A 21,466-nucleotide genomic window follows, 5' to 3' on the forward strand; every position below is an offset into this window, starting at 1 on the left:
CCTTGACTAGAAATGGTAGTGTGGAAAGTATTTCCACACTTCAGTATAACTTCTCTGATAATGTAGATGGTTCAACAGTTCAATGGCCTGAAATTAAATGCATGTGTTAACAGCATCACACACTTATTTACTACTATCTTGAAAGAAAAGGAAATTCAAAAGAAAAGGAAATTCAAAACCTTCTCTCTCAAAATCACACACTCTTCCTTTCCACTCTAAAGTGGAAAATAATCCACTTTATCTTGCTACATGTATGCTGCTATTACCTGGAGAAAAGAAACAAAAATACCCTACTGCTGCATTGCTGTATTGGATACATTTTAAAGAATGATATGCTTGCCTTTCTTCTAGTATTTTTCTTCCTTTCTACATAACCTTGCACAAGCAAAAATTCCTATGCACTGAATTCCTATGCACTGAACTGTTGTCCACAAATTATAAGGCAGGAAACATTATTTGTTATGTAACAGATATTCTAATAATATAAAAAAATATAAGCACACAAAATTGCACAGGGAAAAAAATCCATGTGATTTTATTTTTTATATATATATATATATATATTTTATATATATTTTGTAGGAAGTTTACTATGACTTCATATTTTGTTCCAATATCCTAAAGATTGACATGTTCCTGAACCAAGTGACAAACTAAACATAATGTCATAAATACATTAAAAATAACAATAAGACAAACATATTTACTGTAGTATCCTTGGTATCATAAGAATCCTTGAACTAGTAATAATGAGTGATATTTTAAAGGAATTTTTTTCCTTTTTTTTGTTTTTAATGAGCTTTCAGAATAATTGAAAATACCTAGCAGCAATGTTAATATTGTCACAAAAATAAATCAGACAGTGGATGATTCCAATACAAATAAACTTATCTCATATTTGGAGACCACTAATAAAAGTAAACTTTTGCATACTCTGGTAATTCTTCACTAACAACGTATCTGTACAGTTGCATGATCTTAAGGAATGTAATTAACCTATTTTTCTTGTCCTAATTACAAGGCAGAAGGATTCACATGGATAAAAGGAAAAATGGTTTTGTTTAGAAGGGAAATACCGACTATGCCCAAAGCCTAATAAATCTGTTGCCATGGCAATCAAAGAGCTGGGTCTTATAAAACCTTTCATAATTTATTCACATGAGTAGTTCTTACTCTTACGAGTTGTCCCATTGATTGAAAGAGAACTGTTGATGTGGGGAGAGATTTGCAACAAGAAACTTGAATTTGAAATGCAATACTTGTTCACGTTAAAAGCTGAGGAGACTATTTTCACAACCAAAGGCTTCTATCAACAGTGAATACTGGTAGATGGCATTCATGGACTGTATTATCCTTTCTCAATTCTTACATTTTTTTACTGATCCCACATTTTAGATGGTAGAATACACAAAATATCTACTTCAGTGCACAAGTATACATATTCTGGACATATGCATACATCTGTTCAAATATACTTGCTCCTACTGTGTGACCTGCCCCTAGTGATCCCACTTTGGCAGGGCAGTCAGATTCAAGGACCTGCCATTCTACGGTTCCACAAAAATGAAGGCTGCCTGCTCTGAACCCCAACAAAAAATCATTACAATACAGGAATCTGTTTGTACCGGCTCTGTTTCCTCCTACTGCAGTGATTTGGAAAAGCTGCATTATCCTTCTCTCTAAAAATCTTCTGGAGTCTTTCATCACACAAGGAGAAGATGTATTTGAAAGCACCACAAAATTTCTTCTCTTAAAATAGGAAAAGCTCTGATTCTTGTCCATGTGTCCTGGTGTGGCCTGGCCTGGCCGTTTTGGTTTGACTTTTTGCATCCCTCTCACTCTCAAAATCTGCTGCTAGGAACTTGTCACCTCTATACCCAGATAGACCGGCTGTGACAGCCACCACAGCGAGCTGCTCTTGTTCCATTTCTAACCTCACCAGAGGCAGTGGGATTTGTGACAAATTACCCTCAGAGTAGGGGCAGGCCCTTACCACCGTTTGCTCCTCAAGAAGCACTTAACTTTCTCTCTTCCAAACTCAGTGATCAACCAGAATGCAGTAAAAAATACATGTATTTCTGATCACCACTTTTTACTTCTACCTTAGCTTCTGAAACAAAAATCCAAGCAAACCAGACTTTCTTGAAAACTAGCTTGTTCTTCCATCTCGGTATACTCACTGTGCAATTTCTTATCTGCTTGGCAATTTCCTGGTAATTACCCTAAATTTTGGTAAGTCAACTAGTTAGCTAATAACTTCACTTTGCACCCCCTAACACTTTTCATCCAGGCAGGTGAAAGCACATTACAGCTGTTAATAAAAAATACTTCACAGCATCCACTGAAGCCACTTATAATTCTCAACAACTCGCTAATACATGACAAAAACTACTGGATATGAGAACATATGGTGCTGAGTTTGCTTATTGTGTCAATTGGATCATCAAGAGTAATATCATAATTCATGCTGGTCAGTTTTTGGCTAACTTGTGCAAAATTACCTTCTAAACCACAGCATCCAAATCTACATTTGATATCGATGGGAATCAAAGTAAATCTTTTGTACCTACAGATCTCGAAGACATTCAAAACCCTTCTGTAGCTTTTATTTACTAAGATAGTACTTATTCAGAACTATTCTTATTTTGATACAGATTTTCTTTTGCCTTCCATTTTTGCCTTCTAGTGGTCAGTGCATGACTGACTTGGAGGGAAGAGACAGCACCGTGACCCCAGAGAGGCAGAGTGAAAGAGGAGGCAGGGGGAGGGGAATGGAGGGAGGGGGGAAGAGAGAGAAATGTCAAAGCAAATTCTTAAACATCATCTTTAAAGTGGAAATAAGAACAATAAAGCTACTGATGTTCCAGTCCAAATGCAAATGAACAGCACAGGTGTGCAACAACACACACATGCACATACACGCTCTCGTAAAGCAAGGGAGAAAGGCAGAAATGATCTCACAAAGCTGCTGCAGTAATCAGGACACTTGCTCCTGGAAACAACCACACAAACAAACGTTCTTTTGTTATCTTTCTATCTTTTCTATATTAATTTGATTATTGTTTTTATTTTTACGTCTTACCATAACAGAAATATGGTTATTATTAAAAGGAAGGAAAAAGGCCTTACCATGCAGTGCATCAGGAAGAGATGAGAAGCACAGAGCATGCTGCAGAGATTAAGCTCAGCATGGCATTCAGATATCCTTTGGAATTGAAGAAAATTGTCCAACCCATTCTTCCTAACAAAGTGGACAAGTTTTCTCTAGGCTTGAATTTTTCACCAGAAGACAGATCCTTATAGTGCATTATATTTTCTTCTTCAGGAGATATATTTCATCCAGCTAAGTTTTAGCTTCGCGATGCCATTTCCAATCAGCTCTAAAAGGTTCTTCATTCCCAGATTCGTGGTGTCATCAGAAGGACTCCAAAGAAAATCAAAGAAAAAAAAAAGAAGGAAAGAAAGAAAATAATACCTTATTGAAGCCCTCAAATTACTATGCAGGGTAAAAAAAAAGAAGAAAAAGAAAAGAAAACCCACAAAACAACCACCCCTCATTTATTCTATACACCTCTGTGCTTCACAACAATCAGTAACTACCTCTTTGGTCACACATATGCCGTGCTGATTACTTGTGAAAAAGGAAGAAGCAAAAACTTTCCCAATTCACACATGATGCATTTTCATTAGTGCTGCTCAATTGTGCACTGCCAAACAGCCCTTCTCATCCTGAGAAATCTTTAAAACCATCTGACAAAAACATCAGTTCTCCCTTTCCCTTCCCAAAGAACACGAATATTAGAATTTCTAGAAAAGTGTTGGAGAAAGCTTGGCAAATAACCCCAAAATACCAATTATACCTAAAAGCAAACCCCTCAAAACAGGAGAGCTCTTGAGCAAGGAGATACCTTGCCTGAAGAATCTGGGGGCACGCATACTAAGTCGTCACATGGAAAGAGAGAGGAATAGAGAATTGTGGCTAATGGGGGATTTGGAGAGGGTGGGGTGGGATCGCATGGGTGTCAGGCAGGAGTGGGATCCTGAGTCACCCTCAGCCTCCTGCTTTCTCGCTGACAGCAGCTCGGGCTTCCCCTGCACTTTCTGCAAAGCATATTAATTGATTCTGGTTGCTGAGCAACTAACTCTGGGGAGCCACATCGACGGCTCCGGCACAGCTTCAGCAACAGCAGCAGGGAGAGTGGATGGTCTCCCCCGCCTCCCTCTTCTTCCCGGGGCTCGCTCACCTCCCCATGATGCCATCAGCTGCTCTGCAGGGAAGTCTTGCATGGAAAAGGAAAAAGCCCCCATTAGTGCAGCAGGGAGAAGAGGTGGGTTGCTCCCCCCACACCGTGCGCAGGCGAGCAGCCCTACCTCATGCTGGCAGCACCGCTGCAGCCTCAAAGGGCAGCCCCCAACCCGACACTGCCTGGGATACCCGGGCCGGGGGAGTGGTGCAGCCCCGGGAAACCCACCCAGGCATGTCGAAAGGTAGGTGAACCAGAGTAGTGTAGCTTTCTTCTGAGAAGAGAAGCTGGCTTAACCCTCTGCTTCTTCAGGCACTCTGCAAAGGTGTTGCTAAAATGACAATCAACCCCCATGGTTATGTCCCAACTCATGGGCTCAAAAATGAGTTTCCAGTTGAAGCTACTGCCACTTAAGCTGTCCCTGCAATAATGGGGTAAATGTATTACTTTTTTTCTGATCTTTTTACCATGTTTCATTTTAGACAGAGCAGACATGTTTCTAGCTGACAGTAACCCAGTAACCCCGAGCCACCATGCAGAGGAACTGTCTGGATGTCTTTGTCAGACACTGCAAAATGGAGTGCTCTGACATAACTTTGCCATCTCCTTAGCAAATGTTGTGTTTAAGTTCCTTACAGGAGAGAAGCAACAATAGAGCCATTTGCTTTTGGCCCAAAATAGAACGGGATAGATAACTGGATCTGGCTCAAAAGGCTCCTCCTAGCGTGCCTTGACTGATGTCCCCATAGGAATGATACAGAGGATTTCAGCAAGGGTGATACCAAGTAGATAGCCCCCAAATAGGGCTTGACCTCTGCAATTTGCAGCAATGACTTCTGTGTTTCTAGCAGCTGAATAGAACTTCCAAAACATCACAGAAATTTTCTCTTGTGCTCCAATTTTGGACAAATCCTTAGTCAGACCATGGCATTTGCACAGCACTGACTAAGCTGTCTTTCCATTGCATAGGTAAGACGTAAGAAATGAAAAGCCCTCAAGATTTCTCTCCATATGACCTGGCAGTAAGTGCAATATCAGATCTTGGCCAAACTGTTCACGCATGATTACTGTCAAAGACCCGAGCTAGATCAGCTCTTTATTCTGTTATAGTGATAGGACAAGTTAAAGGTCAAGGCCCTGAGGACTGCCTTAGCTTGCAGTCACGCAGAATTATCTAATCCTCCCCTTGAAAACCTCCAACCCATAGCTTACATGCACTATCTAAATGGTAAATATCAGGACTCTGGGAAAAGGAGATAGGTTATCTTAAGCAAAAGTGTAACTTTCCTGACAGTAGCTTAGCCTTACCACACTCTGCTTTCAGTCTTTTTAAAGAGGGATCTAGTTTAGCCTCATTTTCTTAGAAAAGCTGGACGTTTCACACATATTCAAAACTCAGGAAGGACCATTAGGTTAGAAGAGCTGCTACACGAAACAGATTGCAGAACATATTAAGCTGATCCAACATGTCTATTCATATGAGCATATAGTCGGTATTCCTAAGCCCCCAAATACAGCATGCAAAGCAATATGGGAACTTCCAGTTTGCTTTGGTAAGTAAAAGTCAGTTAGCCTCCTATCAACAATGTAATACAGCAGGATATTTCTAAGGAAGAGATTCTGTAGCTCACTTACTCCATGAAAATGTGTCTCATGAGGTCTTTTAACATACTAAACATAGGTTAAACACACTAAAATACACTAAACCCACACATAATAAACATAGACTGCTCTTGATTGATATGGTCACCAATTTATGTAATTAGTTTCATATCACTGATTCTCCCTTTATCTCTTCTTCCGACTCTGGACATTTTTTGGTATTTCTCACAGTACCTCATCTTTGTTCCTGGATAGGAATAAATCAAACAAGATTTCCTTCAGCAGTGGTTGATGCAAATATTGTATTTTGTTGTGTGTCACTGCTCATATATGACCTTGTTTCCTTTAGCCCATAAGCTTACTCACTTGCAACAACGTGCTGAAGTATGACAGAAAGCAGGGTTGAAAGGGAGCTACCCCACCTCTGTCTCAAATAGGCTAGTACTGAGAGACAATATCTACCAGTGCTTACAAGCCTCCTTTCTGGAGGCTCCATGGTTAAAAAGGCAATTAATCCCAGTACCTCACTACTGTAACTGCAAAAAGGGTATTTCTAAGTTCCACTGCTGCAAAATTAAACATAGTTTCTGTCCTATTCACAACAATCAAGGAAAAGAGCTCCTCCATTCCTTATTGCAACTACCTTTTATCTCTTTTAACTCATTTTCTTCCCTTTCCAGATTAAAATCTTATCCGAGACTTTACTCTGTCACATTTTTAGGGAATGGTTAGTCCTCTGGATCATAACAGTAGAGAAAAATTAAGTGTACATGCACATTAATGTATGAAAAAGTACCAAAGAGTCAGTGTGTGGCTTAGGAATTGAGTCACTTAACATAGGAACAAGAGGGTACTGCAACATCTAGTGGTGATAATAGGGTTAAATACTGTTTCAGTATTCCTTTTTTTCTTTTCTGAATGAAATGGAGTGACAGCAAGGAGGAAGTTAAACGTAGCTAGGTTCTATGTGTCTGTCAATGAGTCTTTCCAGCCTGTGGAAGATGGCTGTTCAATTTAAGGGCATAAAGGGGGGAAAAAAGGGCTACTTTCTTCTTTGCACTTGTCTAAGGATTCATGAAAGGTTAAATAGAAGAGGGGAGATCTGAAGAAGATAGTACATTAAAAATATAGCAATAGAAAAAAAATGTAGGGTTAGTGCTTGGGTGAAAGCTTGGAAAATACATGAACATTTAGACTAAGGGAACAAAAAGATGTAGAGAGATTTCCCAAATTCTTACACTGAAATTATTTAGTCTACATGAATATAGTTCACCATACACATAGTAAAGAAAGATGTGTATCAAAATGATAAGCTGTAGTTGTTTTATCTTCTCCACTTTTACCCCCTTATATTCATTCTTTTGGTTTTATCCTTGACAATGCAATCTTTAAAAGTGTGACAACAAATTATTAATATTTTCATGTGCCTTGTTTTGTGCTCTTTTCCCTTTCTTTGACAAGGAGGAATACTAAAGAGTGTTGAAACTGTTTGTATTGGAGCAAATATCATAAAAAGTGCCAGGAAAGGGCAGTTTAAGGGCAAAGCAATAAAACAAAACAACCATAGAAAAGAAAGCAAGTCAACAACTGGTGATTTAAAAATGAAAGCAAACTGATGTGTGAGAGAGAGCCATCGCACTATTAAAAGAAACTGTAGGACAGGCAGGTTTGGAGATGTGAACAGTTGTGCAATTTTCTCTCTATATATTTTTTTAGGAAATGCAAAGCTGCTTAGATTAAATTCAGTCTCTTACAGAATGCAAGTGCAGTATCTCCCTTTCACTTACACAAGGCTTGAATTTAATCTCATATAAATGCTTTTTATTATGCATTGAAAAGGCTGACTAATGGACATGTTCTGTTCCTATTCTCTTTCCTATTTATCTTTCCTCTTCACACCTTTCTATCCTTTCAATAGGAGCATTATCCTCTTTGAGAAAATGACTGTCCTGTAAGCCTAAGTGCTAGAGCAAGCTAGGACCCAGTCAGCTGTCGTGCCCTACGGAAATGGCACAAGTGGTATCCCACCAAAACCATGTCGATTTCTGAGCTTTAATCAGAGCAGCAGCATTCCTTTGTGTTTAAGCCCTGCTGCCTGACAGGGCATCAAAATAGCAAGAAGGCATAACAAGTAGTGGCAACTGGTGGGGCAGAAGCCCTTTTCAGATTTTAGACTGACTCCTCTGTGTTACTGAGACCTGGTAATGTGATAAAGTTCCCAAGGACACAAACAGGAAGAAAAAAAGACACTTTTGTCAATATATTCTGTTCCAAGGCTGAAGTAAAGAACCAAGCAGAAAGATGGCATTTGAAGAAGGCAAGTGAGGACTGCAGCACATGCAAAGTGGTGGCCCAAGCTAGGGAAAAGCTGCCTTTCATTGGCTGGTTGTGGATGCCTATGCTGCTGGGAGGGAGAGCAGTGAGGGTGGACAGTCTCCTTACTGTGCTGGAAAAAAGTGTCCCCTGGCCTGAAGAGCAGAGACCCCTGAGGACTTGGAAGATGTGGGCATCTTACAGGCTTTAAGAAGATGAAGCAAAACAAATTTATCAGGAATCTCCCTGCAAGTGTCAGGAGCAGGGATCTGGAAGAAGGATGTGCCAGCATTGGTCGTTGGGTACCCAGATAGCTTCAGCAGCCACTGTCATCAAGAGATGCCTTCCCACAGAACAGTGCAGAGGGCCACGCAGGTGGCCTCTGAAGTGAGTGACAGGGGAAATATCTTCCTTAGTTCACCCAGCTGCCAGCCACAGTACCACCTGGTCACTAGAAGCAAATGAAATAGCTTGTCTGCCAAAACATTGGTAAATACACTGCAGTTGGAATCTAATACTCGATAGAGAGCATTGCCTTATTCCTTCCAAGCAGCATCTTTTCTGGTAGCTGTCAGTTGAGGACTGAATTAGATTTTTAAAAATCAATATTGTATGTAAAGGATACAGTAATTTTATCATAAATACAAAGATATGCATAGATCATGGAAACTGCTTGAAGTGTGGAATAAAAGGTATGATTCAATTATGAATCACATTTTAATTACAAACTCATGAAAATAATTTGAGAATAAGTTATCTGGATATGTTTTCAATTTGGCCTTTTGATATCCTGTATCTCAATTATTATTCAGTCAATTGCAGCATAAACAACTGAATAGATTTTTTTGCTTTTTTTAGTTTAAATACCATAATACATGGATGAGAGTCTGAGCTTCAGTGAGTGCATTTCAAGATCATATTCAGTAACTTATTGGAAAATCTAATCATATGAAATCAATCTTTATAGGGAAAAAAAAATCCAAAGCATGAAGGATGTACACAGTTGCATCTATCTGCAGTATAGTTACCATCCTTAAAAGCTATTTCCAACATACTTTAAATATAACATTACTGTAATAATCACTTTGAAAATTCTATATGGCAATTGGCATAATTTCCTAGTTTCCATCAGTGCAAATCAAACTAGGATATCATAGTTGTCAAAAACTGGAAATAGTAAGAAAATAGTGTAACTAATAGTAAATAAATCCAATAAAATGAAACCCAGTTCAGATTTGTTGTTCCCTTTTAAATAAATGTTGCTTTACTACAACTTAATCATTGACTAAGGAACTGTAAAAGGTTCCAGCGTGTGGTTACTAATTGTTGGACTTGCTCATTGTTGGACTTTTTCAAGGTGAACTGAAGCAGATTTTAATGTATTCTATTCTAATGTCTTTTATGAAAAGGTAAACTTCCTACATTCACGTGTTTCAATGAAATCATCCCTAATTTACATCACTGTAGCCAGTAAGAATAAATATACAATCCTAACTGTCCATTGTAGAATTTGCTTCAGTTTGAATTCTCTGTGTACCTGTAATGCAGCACGGTTTCACTTAGATCACTCTAACACTAAATACAGTATTTCAATATAGCTGTATCAAAAAAGTATGCACAAAAATGTGATTACCTGGCTAGCAGCACAGTCATATTCACTGCAGAAAATACATATGCCATCTTTTTTATCTTTTAGACAAAGAAAACCTATTTTGAGATGAGCCTAGCACAGAAATAGAACATAAATGAATAATCACAATTTATTTTAGTTTATTGTGAACAGGGGTATCTTGACTTAAAATGTCATTTGGTATAAGCAAGATGCAGTGGCTTTTCTATTTTATGTGGGGATCATCAATACTGAACACAAGTTGCACACCAAAAAGAGTGGCCCAATCCTTCTTCTCCGACTTAGGTAACAAAACACTCCCCAGTTTTCATGGAAGATGAATGTGCTCTCTTCTGAGTAGACCACTGAAGTCTCAGAAAACACTTTTTAGCCTATTGCACCGAATCAGGATAGACTTGCACCTCTCATGCTGCTTAAATAGACTAGTTCCATGTGTACATTCAACCACTTCAGAAGACAGGTACTGTTTTCCAAGAGGTTATGATGTGTTTGCAGTGTCTCTGTTCAAGCTGGAATCTCATTAGAAAAACAGTAATCTTGCTCTACAGCCGTGTAGTGAGATAGGACATGCAATGCATGAATTCATTGAATCCCAAGGGTGATCATCTGCCTGGAATCCTTTTCTAGATAAGCATGTTCACACGTGGTAAAAAAAAAAAAGCTCTCAAGCAGCAACAGTTATTACTGCTGAATAAATATTCACATTATTTCTCAACAGGCAATACACCCACTGGGCAAAAAAATAATAGTATGCTAATGAAGGACTAGATAGGCACTGGCTAAATCAGTCCTACTACAGTTTTGTTAAGCCCTTGGGTGTATATTACATGACATTACTATTTAATATCATAGAACAAAATAAATTATTTCTGTCTCATTCTCTTCTCTCCTTTTATCTTTATTTTATTCCTTGTTTTTTTCCTTTAAAAGAGGAGAATTAATTGAGATGAGTTAACTTCGAAGCATTCAGAAAAGTAACACAAATAGCATATTCACGATTCACACCTAGAGCTCCTAATTACTGAACTAACAGAAGCGACTGTTAGAGCAGTGGGAAAGCTTTTTAAAACATGCCTCTTTCTACTTTGCTTCACAAAAGACTCATTAGCCAATTTGGCCTGGGTTTCTACTTGCCACTAGCAGACGAATCTTCGCAAGCAGCTTTCTGGTGGCAGTCGCTGGGAAAAGCTTAACAAGCCCCTGAAGTTCATCAGTGAATACCCTGTAGCTGGGGCCGGAGGGGAAGCAAACTCCTTCAGCCATCCTCCATTAGGCACTTTTAAATCCTTCCTAAATAATTACTCACTCCATCGATTATTATTTTGTAAACTTTACAGATGAATAAACCACAAGAACTCCTCAAAAACCAAAATATAAAGGCAAAATGTACTTCAAGGTATTCATTAAAAAAACAAACACAGGAAAAAAAAACACGAAAAACCACCACCAACAAAAATACAAACAACTAAAGGAAGCCATAACCACACTAAAATTGGCCTGAACATGTTAACCTTTAATTATATATCTATTTCTTAAATACTAAATTTGGTTGTAGGCTTTTCTTTGATGCTGGCCTCTGTTTAATTAATTAATAAGTGTTTGCACATCTTGACTGCTTTGGTTTAATATCTTACTCCCTTTTGTGGATTGATCTGCTGTGAGGTTTTAATGAGAGTCCTTTCTCATGTTTTTATGCAGAATTAATATGCAGAGGAGAAAATGATAATAACTTAGTCTTCTGTTAATTGCACATCTAATTATTCTTCAAAGATTATTTATAATTGTGTCTGCCAGCAGGTTTTGTTTCAATTATCATAGCCACACTGCAAATGGAGCTTAAATTAATAGCTTTCTGTAAACAACCATATTTTAAAACAATAAGTATTAGTGTTTGGGTTTTTTTTTAGATAAAAATGCTCCCTTCTCTGAGAGTCTTTCTTGCAAACAAAAACCCTAAGAGAACCATGTAGAATCTTTGTCCTTCAATAATAATAATTTATAAGCTAGAACAGCAAAAAAAAAAAAGAATAATTAAGACAAAAACTTTTTATGGGTCTTTTTTTTCCCCCCTAAATGCTAATCAGGGCTTTTATGTTAAAACTCTTCAGATAGAAATCCTCACCTCTAGAGGCATAGCAGTGCCATTTTTCAAAGAGAAGTGTTCTTTCAAGGGTGAAAGGAAAAGAAATATCTATTTTTGATGCTGTTATGTTCCCACTTGAGAACTAGGAAACCCCTTGTTTACCACGGTAGTTCTGCTATGATGCAGAACTCATCTGAAACTTATCTGTTCAAAAATCTCAGGTCAGGAAATTGTGTTTTCAGGGAAAAATTGTCTAATAAAAATAAGCTTTAGAAAGTACAACCCTATACACATTATTACATTTATTGTATCGATAACATTGCTCTATCCAGAGTGATACATTTAGAAGTAATTATATGATGACAGAAAGAGATTTAGACACGGATATTTCACTATGCACAGACAACTGACATACACATCCTCTTCCAAGAGCATACAAATATATACAATAGTTCAATATGTCAGGGATTAACTTGGAGTGAGATTCATATCTTGGCTATGGAAAGCAACAATATTTCTTACAGGCAGTGGATTTGTAACCTGACAGAAGATGACATTGTGCAGCACTGCGTATTTCAAATGTAAGAAAGACAGTTTGCCTTCATAGCAAACACATTTCCCTTTGACACTGGTCCCCTGCGAGCCTCTGCCCCTTTACTAACATGATCACTGGAAAGAGAAGCCTGTGACACTTACCTGATTACCTTGTAGGAGACGAAGAAGTTTAAAGCATCAAAGTTCTTGTGACAGGGTGTCACTAGCATTTAGCTTGCGTGGAAATAATTACATTCTTCCATCTTTTAGCTTTCTCAGTACGTGAAAGCTGGTGACGGATGCTAGCAGCCTTGTTAAAATATCACTGTAATCCGTTGAAGCTCTAGAGATTGCTTAGAAAACCAAGTCATAAACATGCAGTGTCTACAGCTTCACAAGCAGCTCAGCATTTTCCAAGCATGTACGCATCTTCCTTTCCAGTACAATACTTGACAGAGCTCTCTACCTATCTTCATATGAGTAGAAAGAATACAGTTGTTGGAAGTAAAGTCTGCATGAGCAAAAGTGTTTCACACGCTTAAGCTTCCTCACATCACATAACTATGATGTCAGGAAAGAAGACAGCTTTTGGTTGTTGCTTTTTCATCTTAAAAAATAAAAAAGCTTCAAATAGGGAACAAGGAGCAAAGAGGGTATAACAGTTCAAGAAGCAGCAGGCAAGGATGGGTGTCTTGTGATTGCTTTGAGTTAATACTCCTCAGGGGGAGATGAAAAAAGCACAAATACAGCAAAATCTGTCTTACAGAGTAAAAATCTGTTGTATAAGCCAGTCTCTGGCAAAGTAAAACAGCATGTGCTTTTTACTCCATTAATTTCTAACATGTCAGAGTGGAAAAGAAATTAGAAGCTTTGTGTTTATTAGAGGCAAACAGAAAGAAAGAGGAAAAAAAAATTCAGTATGTGTAACTACTGAATTGTTTCTGCCCCCCTGAGAAATGTATCAGATAGCTCCAAAATCTATGTGAGATGTGTATGTGAAAGCAGCATTTGTCAGCACTACTGAACATTTTATCATTACCAATAGAGCATAAGTGGAGAATGAACACTCAATAATACTGCATCTTCTAGATACAAATAAACACATTGTGACTGCTCTTTCTGTAGCCTAAACAAGCCAGGCTTTTGGACTTTGTGGAAAATATGATGACGAAGGTTGTTACTAGAATTGTAAGTGCTGAACACTTTGGAATAACTGACACATTTACTGGTACCAACCAATGAGAACTTCAGATTAAAAACTCTAATTCAAATCCTGCTGAAGCCCATGACAGTAGACTTTGAGAGGCTGTAGATGAGGGCTTCTCTTGCCAGCTGGCTCCAGTGTCCCTAGGCATTGCTACACAGCTAGCGCAAAAAGTCACCAGAAACATCTTGGAAGGAACTGGTTGAAACCTTACTCTGACTTGAAACTCTCCTGGTTATGACAGTGTGATGCTGAATCTAAATTTGCTCACAATATGCACAAATATGAATATGCAGCACAAAGACATGCCTGTTCCCTTCAGGGCCAAAAAGAAAACATTCCGTTTATTTGTATGATGAGTCCAGTCACAAACCAAATCACCACAGAGCCAAGTGCTATTCAAGCACAAAAGAAACTCCCCAGATGCATGAATTTACAGTCCAGCTGTCACCTTTCATACTTCCCACACACACTGCCCACCTGTAATGCCAGCAAATCTTGCAGAACAAAGGATTCTTGAATTTAACGCTTTCTAATTATTAACACTGTCATACTTTGAGCTTTTTTTTCCCCCCATAGCAGAGCTTGATCTAAGCCTTTAAAAATCAACACATTCTGAAAAAAAAAAAACTAAGTCTAAAATCAATCCCAATTTCCATTACCCCAGCTGTCCAAGATGCTGAAGCAGAACATCTCGAGTGCCATCATATGGCATATGCAGGACAATCACACGACCAGGCCCAGTCAGAGGGAAAGTTTGTAGACGGCATCTGCCTGACACTGACAATTTTGACACTGTTTCAAACTGTGAAACTGGCTACTCGTGGTCTGACAGGCATAAACTTCACTAGATAAATAATTGGCTGAATGGCCAGACCCAAAGAGTTATGGTGAAAGGAGTAAAATCCAGTTAGTGGACAGTCACAAGTGGTGTTCCCTGGGGCTCAGTGTTGGAGCCATTTCTCTTTCCTATCTTTATTGATGATCTGGAAAAGGGGAGGAAATGCACACTCAGTAAGTCTGATTGTGAGTTCTACAGAAGGATCTCAATGGGATAGATCAATAGGCTGAAGCCAGTTATATGAGGTTCAACAAAGCCACGTGCTGAGTCCTAAACCTTGGTCACAACACCCCCATATAGCACAACAGGTGGGAAGAGTGGCTGGAAAAGTACCTGGGGGTACTTGTCAACAGCTGGCTGAACATGATAGGGCCAAGAAGGCCAACAGCATCCTTTCTTCTGTGAGAAAGAGTATGGCCATCAAGACTTGGGAAATGATTGTCACACTGTACTCTGCACTCCAATACTGTGTTCAGTTTAGGGCCTCTCACTGCAGTGAGGGTGAGGTTCAGATTGGATATTAGGAGCAATTTCTTCACCAAAAAGTTGTGAGGCACTGGGACAGGCTTTGCAGGGAAGCGGTGCAGTCTCAATCCCTGAAAGTATTGAAATGGTATTAGATGTGGCACTAAGGGACATGGTTCATTGCGGACCTGGTAGTGATTGGTTAATGGTTGAACTTGATAATCTTAAAAGCTCTCTTCCAACCAAAACAGTTCTATGATTCCATGTACATCTATGAAAATATAAAATGGGGGGGAGGGGAAGAGTGGTGGAATGGCCATGTTTTTCATTCCAGCTCTGAAGGATTTCACACAGCAGATACAGGAAATTCCACATCTTTAGCTCAGAAGAAATCATTGGTGGCTTAGGGATTTACCTGCAAGCGCTATAGCACTAAGTTTGCCTATCCTTTGCTGTATTCACAATTCTGTGTTACATTGCAATCCAAGTACTCTAAGCTCATATGTGCATGCGAAAATGCCTGGCCTTTGATATTGCCTTGGCTGCTGATCTTCTTGTAGAGAAAGCACTCGCTCATATAAGCATTAGATATGCTGCAATTTCCTTCTCAATATCTGATGCCCCGGTGGGATGCTTAACGAACCCACTACACCTGGAAAAGTCACAGTTAGGAAGACATTTCTTTGAGCATTACAGGGGAAATCACAGTCTAACATTTTTCACAGTTTCATAGATTGCATCAGGTTGGAAGGGACCCTCAAGGGTCATTTCATTCAACCATTTTGGGCTCCTAGTCAGGGAAATCTTTGAAGAAGTCTGAATGGACGTTTGAAAAGTTGGACCATTTGAACATTGAGCAGATGAGGAAAAAAAAAAGAAAGTGAGATGCAAAGCAGCAGTAGTTTTCTTTATTTCCCAGAAAGAGGCCAGTGGCCATGAAATTTATCACTATCTTGTTCAGTATCAAGAACTTCAACATTCTGACACTGTAAAGGCCACCTGCCTCTAGGAATCATCTCAGATGTCTGAATTACTCCTCTTCCATCAGGTCCAGTAAGCCTTGTGTAAAAATATTTACTTTCTATTTTGCACAAAATACTTCCAGCGCTCAGAGATAAGTTTTAGGGACAGAGGTCAATGTTTCTATGTCCCAAAGCTAGGATATTAATAACACTAGAGGATCTATAGTTTTCATGAGACATGGCATTTCAGCTACTGACTGTAAAAAATTGAATTTGTTCCAAGGGTTGTTTTTGCATAGGAAGGTGACACTATCCTTGTAGAGAGGGCTTGTGGGTATTCCCCACCCCCCCCGCCCCCCCCCAAATCCTGGGAGAGTCTGAGTGTCCCAGGAAGGACTCTAAGCATTTTCAGCTCCTTCTGAAAGTCAGCAGCAACTGAGTGAGGGTATACAGCCCCTCAAGCAACCAGCATCCTAGCAAGTATGATATAATGCTGTTCTGTGTCATTTGGATTTTCCCATGTGCTCTTCCAGCATGAAAAAAATCCTTTGACAGACTGGGATCAATTCATTTTAGATAATACATGCATCTCCCTGAGCACCAAAGACCTCCAAAAGCACTTCTTTGTATCCTGCTCAGAGAATCTTCACCACAGCAATTCTGTCTGTGCAGCGTGGCAGGTTATTTTCACTGAATAGTTTTCCTGTATAGCTTTCTTGATTAAATGTAGTCAAATGGCAAAACAGTCCCAAGACCTACAAGAAAATGCTAAAAAAATGTAACTACTAAAAAATTAGTACTGTACAGGGTGCAAAGTCTTGTAAGAGGAAATGATAGAAAAGGAACACAGAGATAAAGAGAGGTGGAACTCTGTGTCTTTAACAATTATGCCACTTTTATTTCTCACTAGAAACATAAATCCTGATGCATTCTGTGCATATCTGCATCCAGACCCAGACTAAATTTACTTGTGATTAAAGAACAAGCCTCTATACACAAGAATGAGTAAGGTGAGTCAACACATGTAAGATTCAGTTTAGCTTAAGTTCAGCCATGTTTTCAAATAATATTTTGTGATCACTTCTTGTAGCAACAGCAAAAAAAATCCTTCCAGAACTGTTTTCAGTTTTGCTCAAGCTAAAACATTTCTTTTAAGTCAGATACAAAAGCGGCTGCAACCCTGCAGAGATGAACAGGTTGCCACTGGGCTATCCTGACATAGTGCCCCAGAAATCAAAGTATATTGTGCTCCCTACAAAAGAGTAGAACACATATGTAAACATATCTTGAGCATGCCAATGCATGTATCAAGATGAATCTAAACTGACCAACAACTCTTTATTTATTGTCCTATACCCAGTGTCAAAACATCTAAGCCAAGCTTGAGAGGCAGCATTTTTCTTATGGTCCAGAATGAGACAGAAACTCCTTCATCAAAGGAAAATCACTCTGATCTTTCAACTGCTCCAAAAGAATATTACAGCACGTTTGTGCATGTGATGAATGGAAGGATACTATAAGCAGCTACCAGAATACATGGATATAATATTTTTTTTCCTCCCTCAGACATTTATGAACTATATAGAGTCCAGGAGTGCACCACACTTTGAAGTAAGATAGGTCCATCAGTTTTTGAAAAAGCACTCTGCAGTGCTGAATCACCCTATAGCCCTCTAAAGATAAAGGTAAATTTCAAGACAAAGGTGAAACAAAAAGGAGAAATATGATTGAGGCCAGTTCAAAGATAAAAGTAGTGGTGGAAAGGCTTAGGGCAAAGAAGAAATAGAAATGTCAAGGAGAAAAAATGCTGTAGGAAGAGGGATCGAGTGAAGAGAGGCATAGGTTGAGGAGGAAAATGTGTGGATAGCATTGAAACACATACAAAGGACAAAGGTGCAAAGCAAACAGCTTGAAATCCTGGCAGAAACTACCTAGAATCATAGAATCAGAATAAGTCTGGGTTGGAAGGAATCACAAGAATCATCTAGTTCCACCTCCCCTGCTATGGGCAGGGACACCCTACCCTAGACCAGGCCGCCCACAGCCTCATCCAGCTTGGCCTTAAACACATCCAGGGATGTGGCCTCAACCACTTCCCTGGGCAAACCATTCCAGGCTCTCACCACTCTCATGCTGAAAAACTTACTCCTCATGTCCAGTCTGAATCTCCCCACCTCCAGCTTTGCTCCATTCCCTCTAGTCCTGTCACCTCCTGATAGCCTAAAAAGTCCCTCCCCAGCATTTTTTGTAGGCCCCCTTCAGATACTGGAAGGCCACAAGAAGCTCACCTCAGAGCCTTCTCTTCTCCAGACTGAACAGACCCAACTCATTCAGTGTCTCCTCATAGAGCTGCTCCAGCCCTCTGAGCATCCTTGTGGCCCTTCTCTGGACATGCTCCAGAATGTCCACATCCCTCTTGTAATAGGGGCTCCAGAATTGGATGCAGTATTCCAGGTGGGGTCTCACCAGAGCAGAGGGGGAGAATCACCTCCCTCAGCCTGCTGGCCACAGTTCTCCTGATGCAGCCCAGGATCTGGTTGGCCCTCCAGGCTGCAAGTGCACACTGCTGGCTCATGTTGAGCTTCTCATCCACCAGCACTCCCAAGTCCCTCTCCTCAGGGCTGCTCTCCAGCCAGTCACTGCCCAGACTGTATTTGTGCTTGAGATTGCCTCGACCCAGATGTAGGACCTTGCACTTGGTCTTGTTGAACCTCATTAGGTTGGCTTGTGCCCACCTCTCCAGCCTGTCCAGGCCCCTCTGGATAGATCCCTTCCCTCCAGTGTGTCTGCTCCACCCACACAGCTTGGTGTCATCAGCAAATTCACTGAGGGTGCACCCAATGCCTCTGTCCACAGCACTGACAACGATGCTGAACAAGACTGGTCCCTGAGGGACTCCACTTGTCACTGGCCTCCACTTGCACCTGGAGCTATTGACAGTCACTCTTTGTGTATGGCCATCAAGCCAGTTCTTCACACAGTATCACCAAGGTTGGAAGAGACCTCACAGATCATCAAGTCCAACCCTTTACCACAGTGCCCAAGGCTAGACCATGGCACCAAGTGCCACATCCAACCTTGCCTTGAACTGCCCCAGGGACGGCGACTCCACCACCTCCCCAGGCAGCCCACTCCAGTGCCCAATGACTCTCTCAGTGAAGAACTTTCTCCTCACCTCGAGCCGAAATTTCCCCTGGCGCAGCCTGAGGCTGTGTCCTCTTGTTCTGGAGCTGGCCACCTGAGAGAAGAGAGCAACCTCCCCCTGGCCACAACCACCCTTCAGGTAGTTGTAGACAGCAATAAGGTCACCCCTGAGCCTCCTCTTCTCCAGGCTAAACAACCCCAGCTCCCTAAGCTTTATCCATTTAGTGGTCCATCTATCAAATCCATGTTTCACCAGCTTGGAGACCAGGATGTGGTGCAGGACAGTGTCAAAGGCCCTGCTCAGGGCCAGGTAAATGACATCAGTTGCTCACCCTTCGCCCCTCACCTATTAAAGTTGTGACCTGTTCATAGAAAGCCACCAGGTTTGTCAGGTAAGAAGGAAGAAGATTCACTAAACTGCAGTTTGATCATGATATGGAATTAATTACCTGGATCAACTTTTCTCCTGATTTTCTCTCCAGGAACTAATCAGTGGCAATAATTGGAAAAGATAAGGTCAGCATTATCCTAATTTGGTCTTTCATCTTGTTAACTAGATCTATGCAGATCTATTCAGATATGTTTCAGAACTAAGATTTTACTGAAGTTGATCTGAAAGCTTTCCTCTCAGTTGTTCAGTGTTTGCTGTATGACAAACAGATGATCTGGATACTTAAAAGTAAATAACTTTCTCACTGAGGACCCAGGCATGTTCTTACAAACTGAGATGGTGTAATTTCAAAAATACTGCCCTACCTTTTCAGTACCATTTATAAATTAGAAGTCATCACCAACAAGCTGTTTAAGGTACGCATTGTATTGAAATGGATTAGATATGCTCTTATGGATGGCTTATATGATAACTTAGGATGGAAGGGATTTCAGTAGGTTATCTAGACAATCTTTGACTGATTTAGTTTTGCTTGCTTGCCAGAATGACCTACCTTTCCCTCAAGCATAGCTGTAGGAACCTGTAGGAACAGGCTTTTATTAATGTATGTGTCTTGAACAAATGTGACTCTTTCTTTTCAATTTTTGTCTAATTTCATACCTTCAAGAAAAGGCAGTGCTTAAATATTATGAATGTATTATAAACATTCTCACCATATGCTATTCTGCAAGCTTGATAAACCACAGATAAATAAACTGCAGATATTTTATAGCAGGTGTTGTGTTGATACAGCATTTGGGTTTGTGAAGAAAAGATCATACATGAAAGATTCAGCATAATCATCTATTTGTGACAGTATTTACACTACAGAGAGCCTTTGACCTTTCCTGAACACTCTGAACAGTAGGTGCAGTAATATTTTTGAAACTCTGTTTAAAATAAAAACAGTATTTGCATCTCACATGACTCATTACTTCAACAAAACCATGACATATTAGCCAAGCTCCATAAAAGAGGAATATAGTATCACAATGTGTCTGTGGCCCTTTTTTTAATTAGTGTGGCCTAACCAGACACAATGAGCAATCTTACCATGCAAGAAGTCACTCCTGTGACTGTCACATAAAAAATATCTGGAAAGGTTAAAAGGATTTCAGTCCAAAACCCTTGTTATTTTCTTCATCATTATAGCTCAATTTAATGTCTACTTTCAGCTTTTGAAGAATGCAGCTGACAGCAGAATTTGAAGACCAAAAGCTACTGTCAGCATTACTCATATGCAAAACAGACATAATATTTACTCCCCACAAAAAGACATTGTGATGCTTGCATTACGATCAGTAAAATGCTTTCTAATTCACATAGGGAAAACACTGTCTAAAGTCAAACGATTCTTACTCACAAGAAGGTTTTTGCTTTTTAGAGCACTTCTAAACTGCCATTCGCATGTTTTGCTCTCACTTATTCCTACAGAATCTTCTGTTGGCTTGTCTTTTGTTTATACATCCTTGGAAACATTGCACTGGGTTCTAGTATAATGCTTTGCATATTTGCCCTACTGAATGTCAAAGAGCTCCACCATGTTATGAAGTCATTAGGAAACAAAACTTCAGTTTTGTAAATGCTAGTATAATTCACATCACAAACCAGCTTTTTGCAATCTTGACTCAGGGAGTTGGACTTGGTCTCCAGAGGTCCCTTTCAATCCCTAACATCCTGTGGATTCTGCTACTTAACAACAATTACCAACAATTCTGCTACTTAACGAACAATTGCCATTGAAGAGCAATACCAGAGTTCTTGCATAATTATTTTGTTTTTCAAAGAATATCTCTTTTGTTTATCTAGGAACAACAAACTTCAGAAACTTAAGTCAGGCATAGAATAAATTAATAGTGTCATTACTCATACCTGTACTGTACCAGCATTATGTCAATAGACACTCTATCCTGAATCTTCAGTCCTGAAGCATTGCAGCAAAGGTCACAAAAACTTCTGCTCATGAAAGTTCTTGTGGCTTTTCCTGTAAGCTTCAGGTAAGAAGTGCAGAACT

General features: G+C 39.7%; 1 protein-coding gene across 2 annotated transcripts in view; it reads right to left on the reverse strand.

Annotated features, from left to right (window-relative positions):
* The window catches only part of TUNAR (TCL1 upstream neural differentiation-associated RNA), a 142,759-nt gene that overhangs the window by 25,896 nt on the left and 95,397 nt on the right, over window positions 1-21,466 (reverse strand). Inside the window, exon 4 of one of the 2 annotated variants that reach the window (XM_064142197.1) lies at window positions 3,130-3,424. The exons of the other annotated variant lie outside the window; for it this stretch is intronic. Coding sequence (XP_063998267.1) covers window positions 3,130-3,168 — 39 coding nt within the window. The 5' untranslated portion in view covers window positions 3,169-3,424. The remainder of the gene's footprint in view (window positions 1-3,129; window positions 3,425-21,466) is intronic. 2 annotated transcript variants of the gene reach the window in all.

This window comes from Pogoniulus pusillus, chromosome 1, assembly GCF_015220805.1.
Source record: "Pogoniulus pusillus isolate bPogPus1 chromosome 1, bPogPus1.pri, whole genome shotgun sequence".
In the NCBI taxonomy this organism is placed as follows: domain Eukaryota; kingdom Metazoa; phylum Chordata; class Aves; order Piciformes; family Lybiidae; genus Pogoniulus; species Pogoniulus pusillus.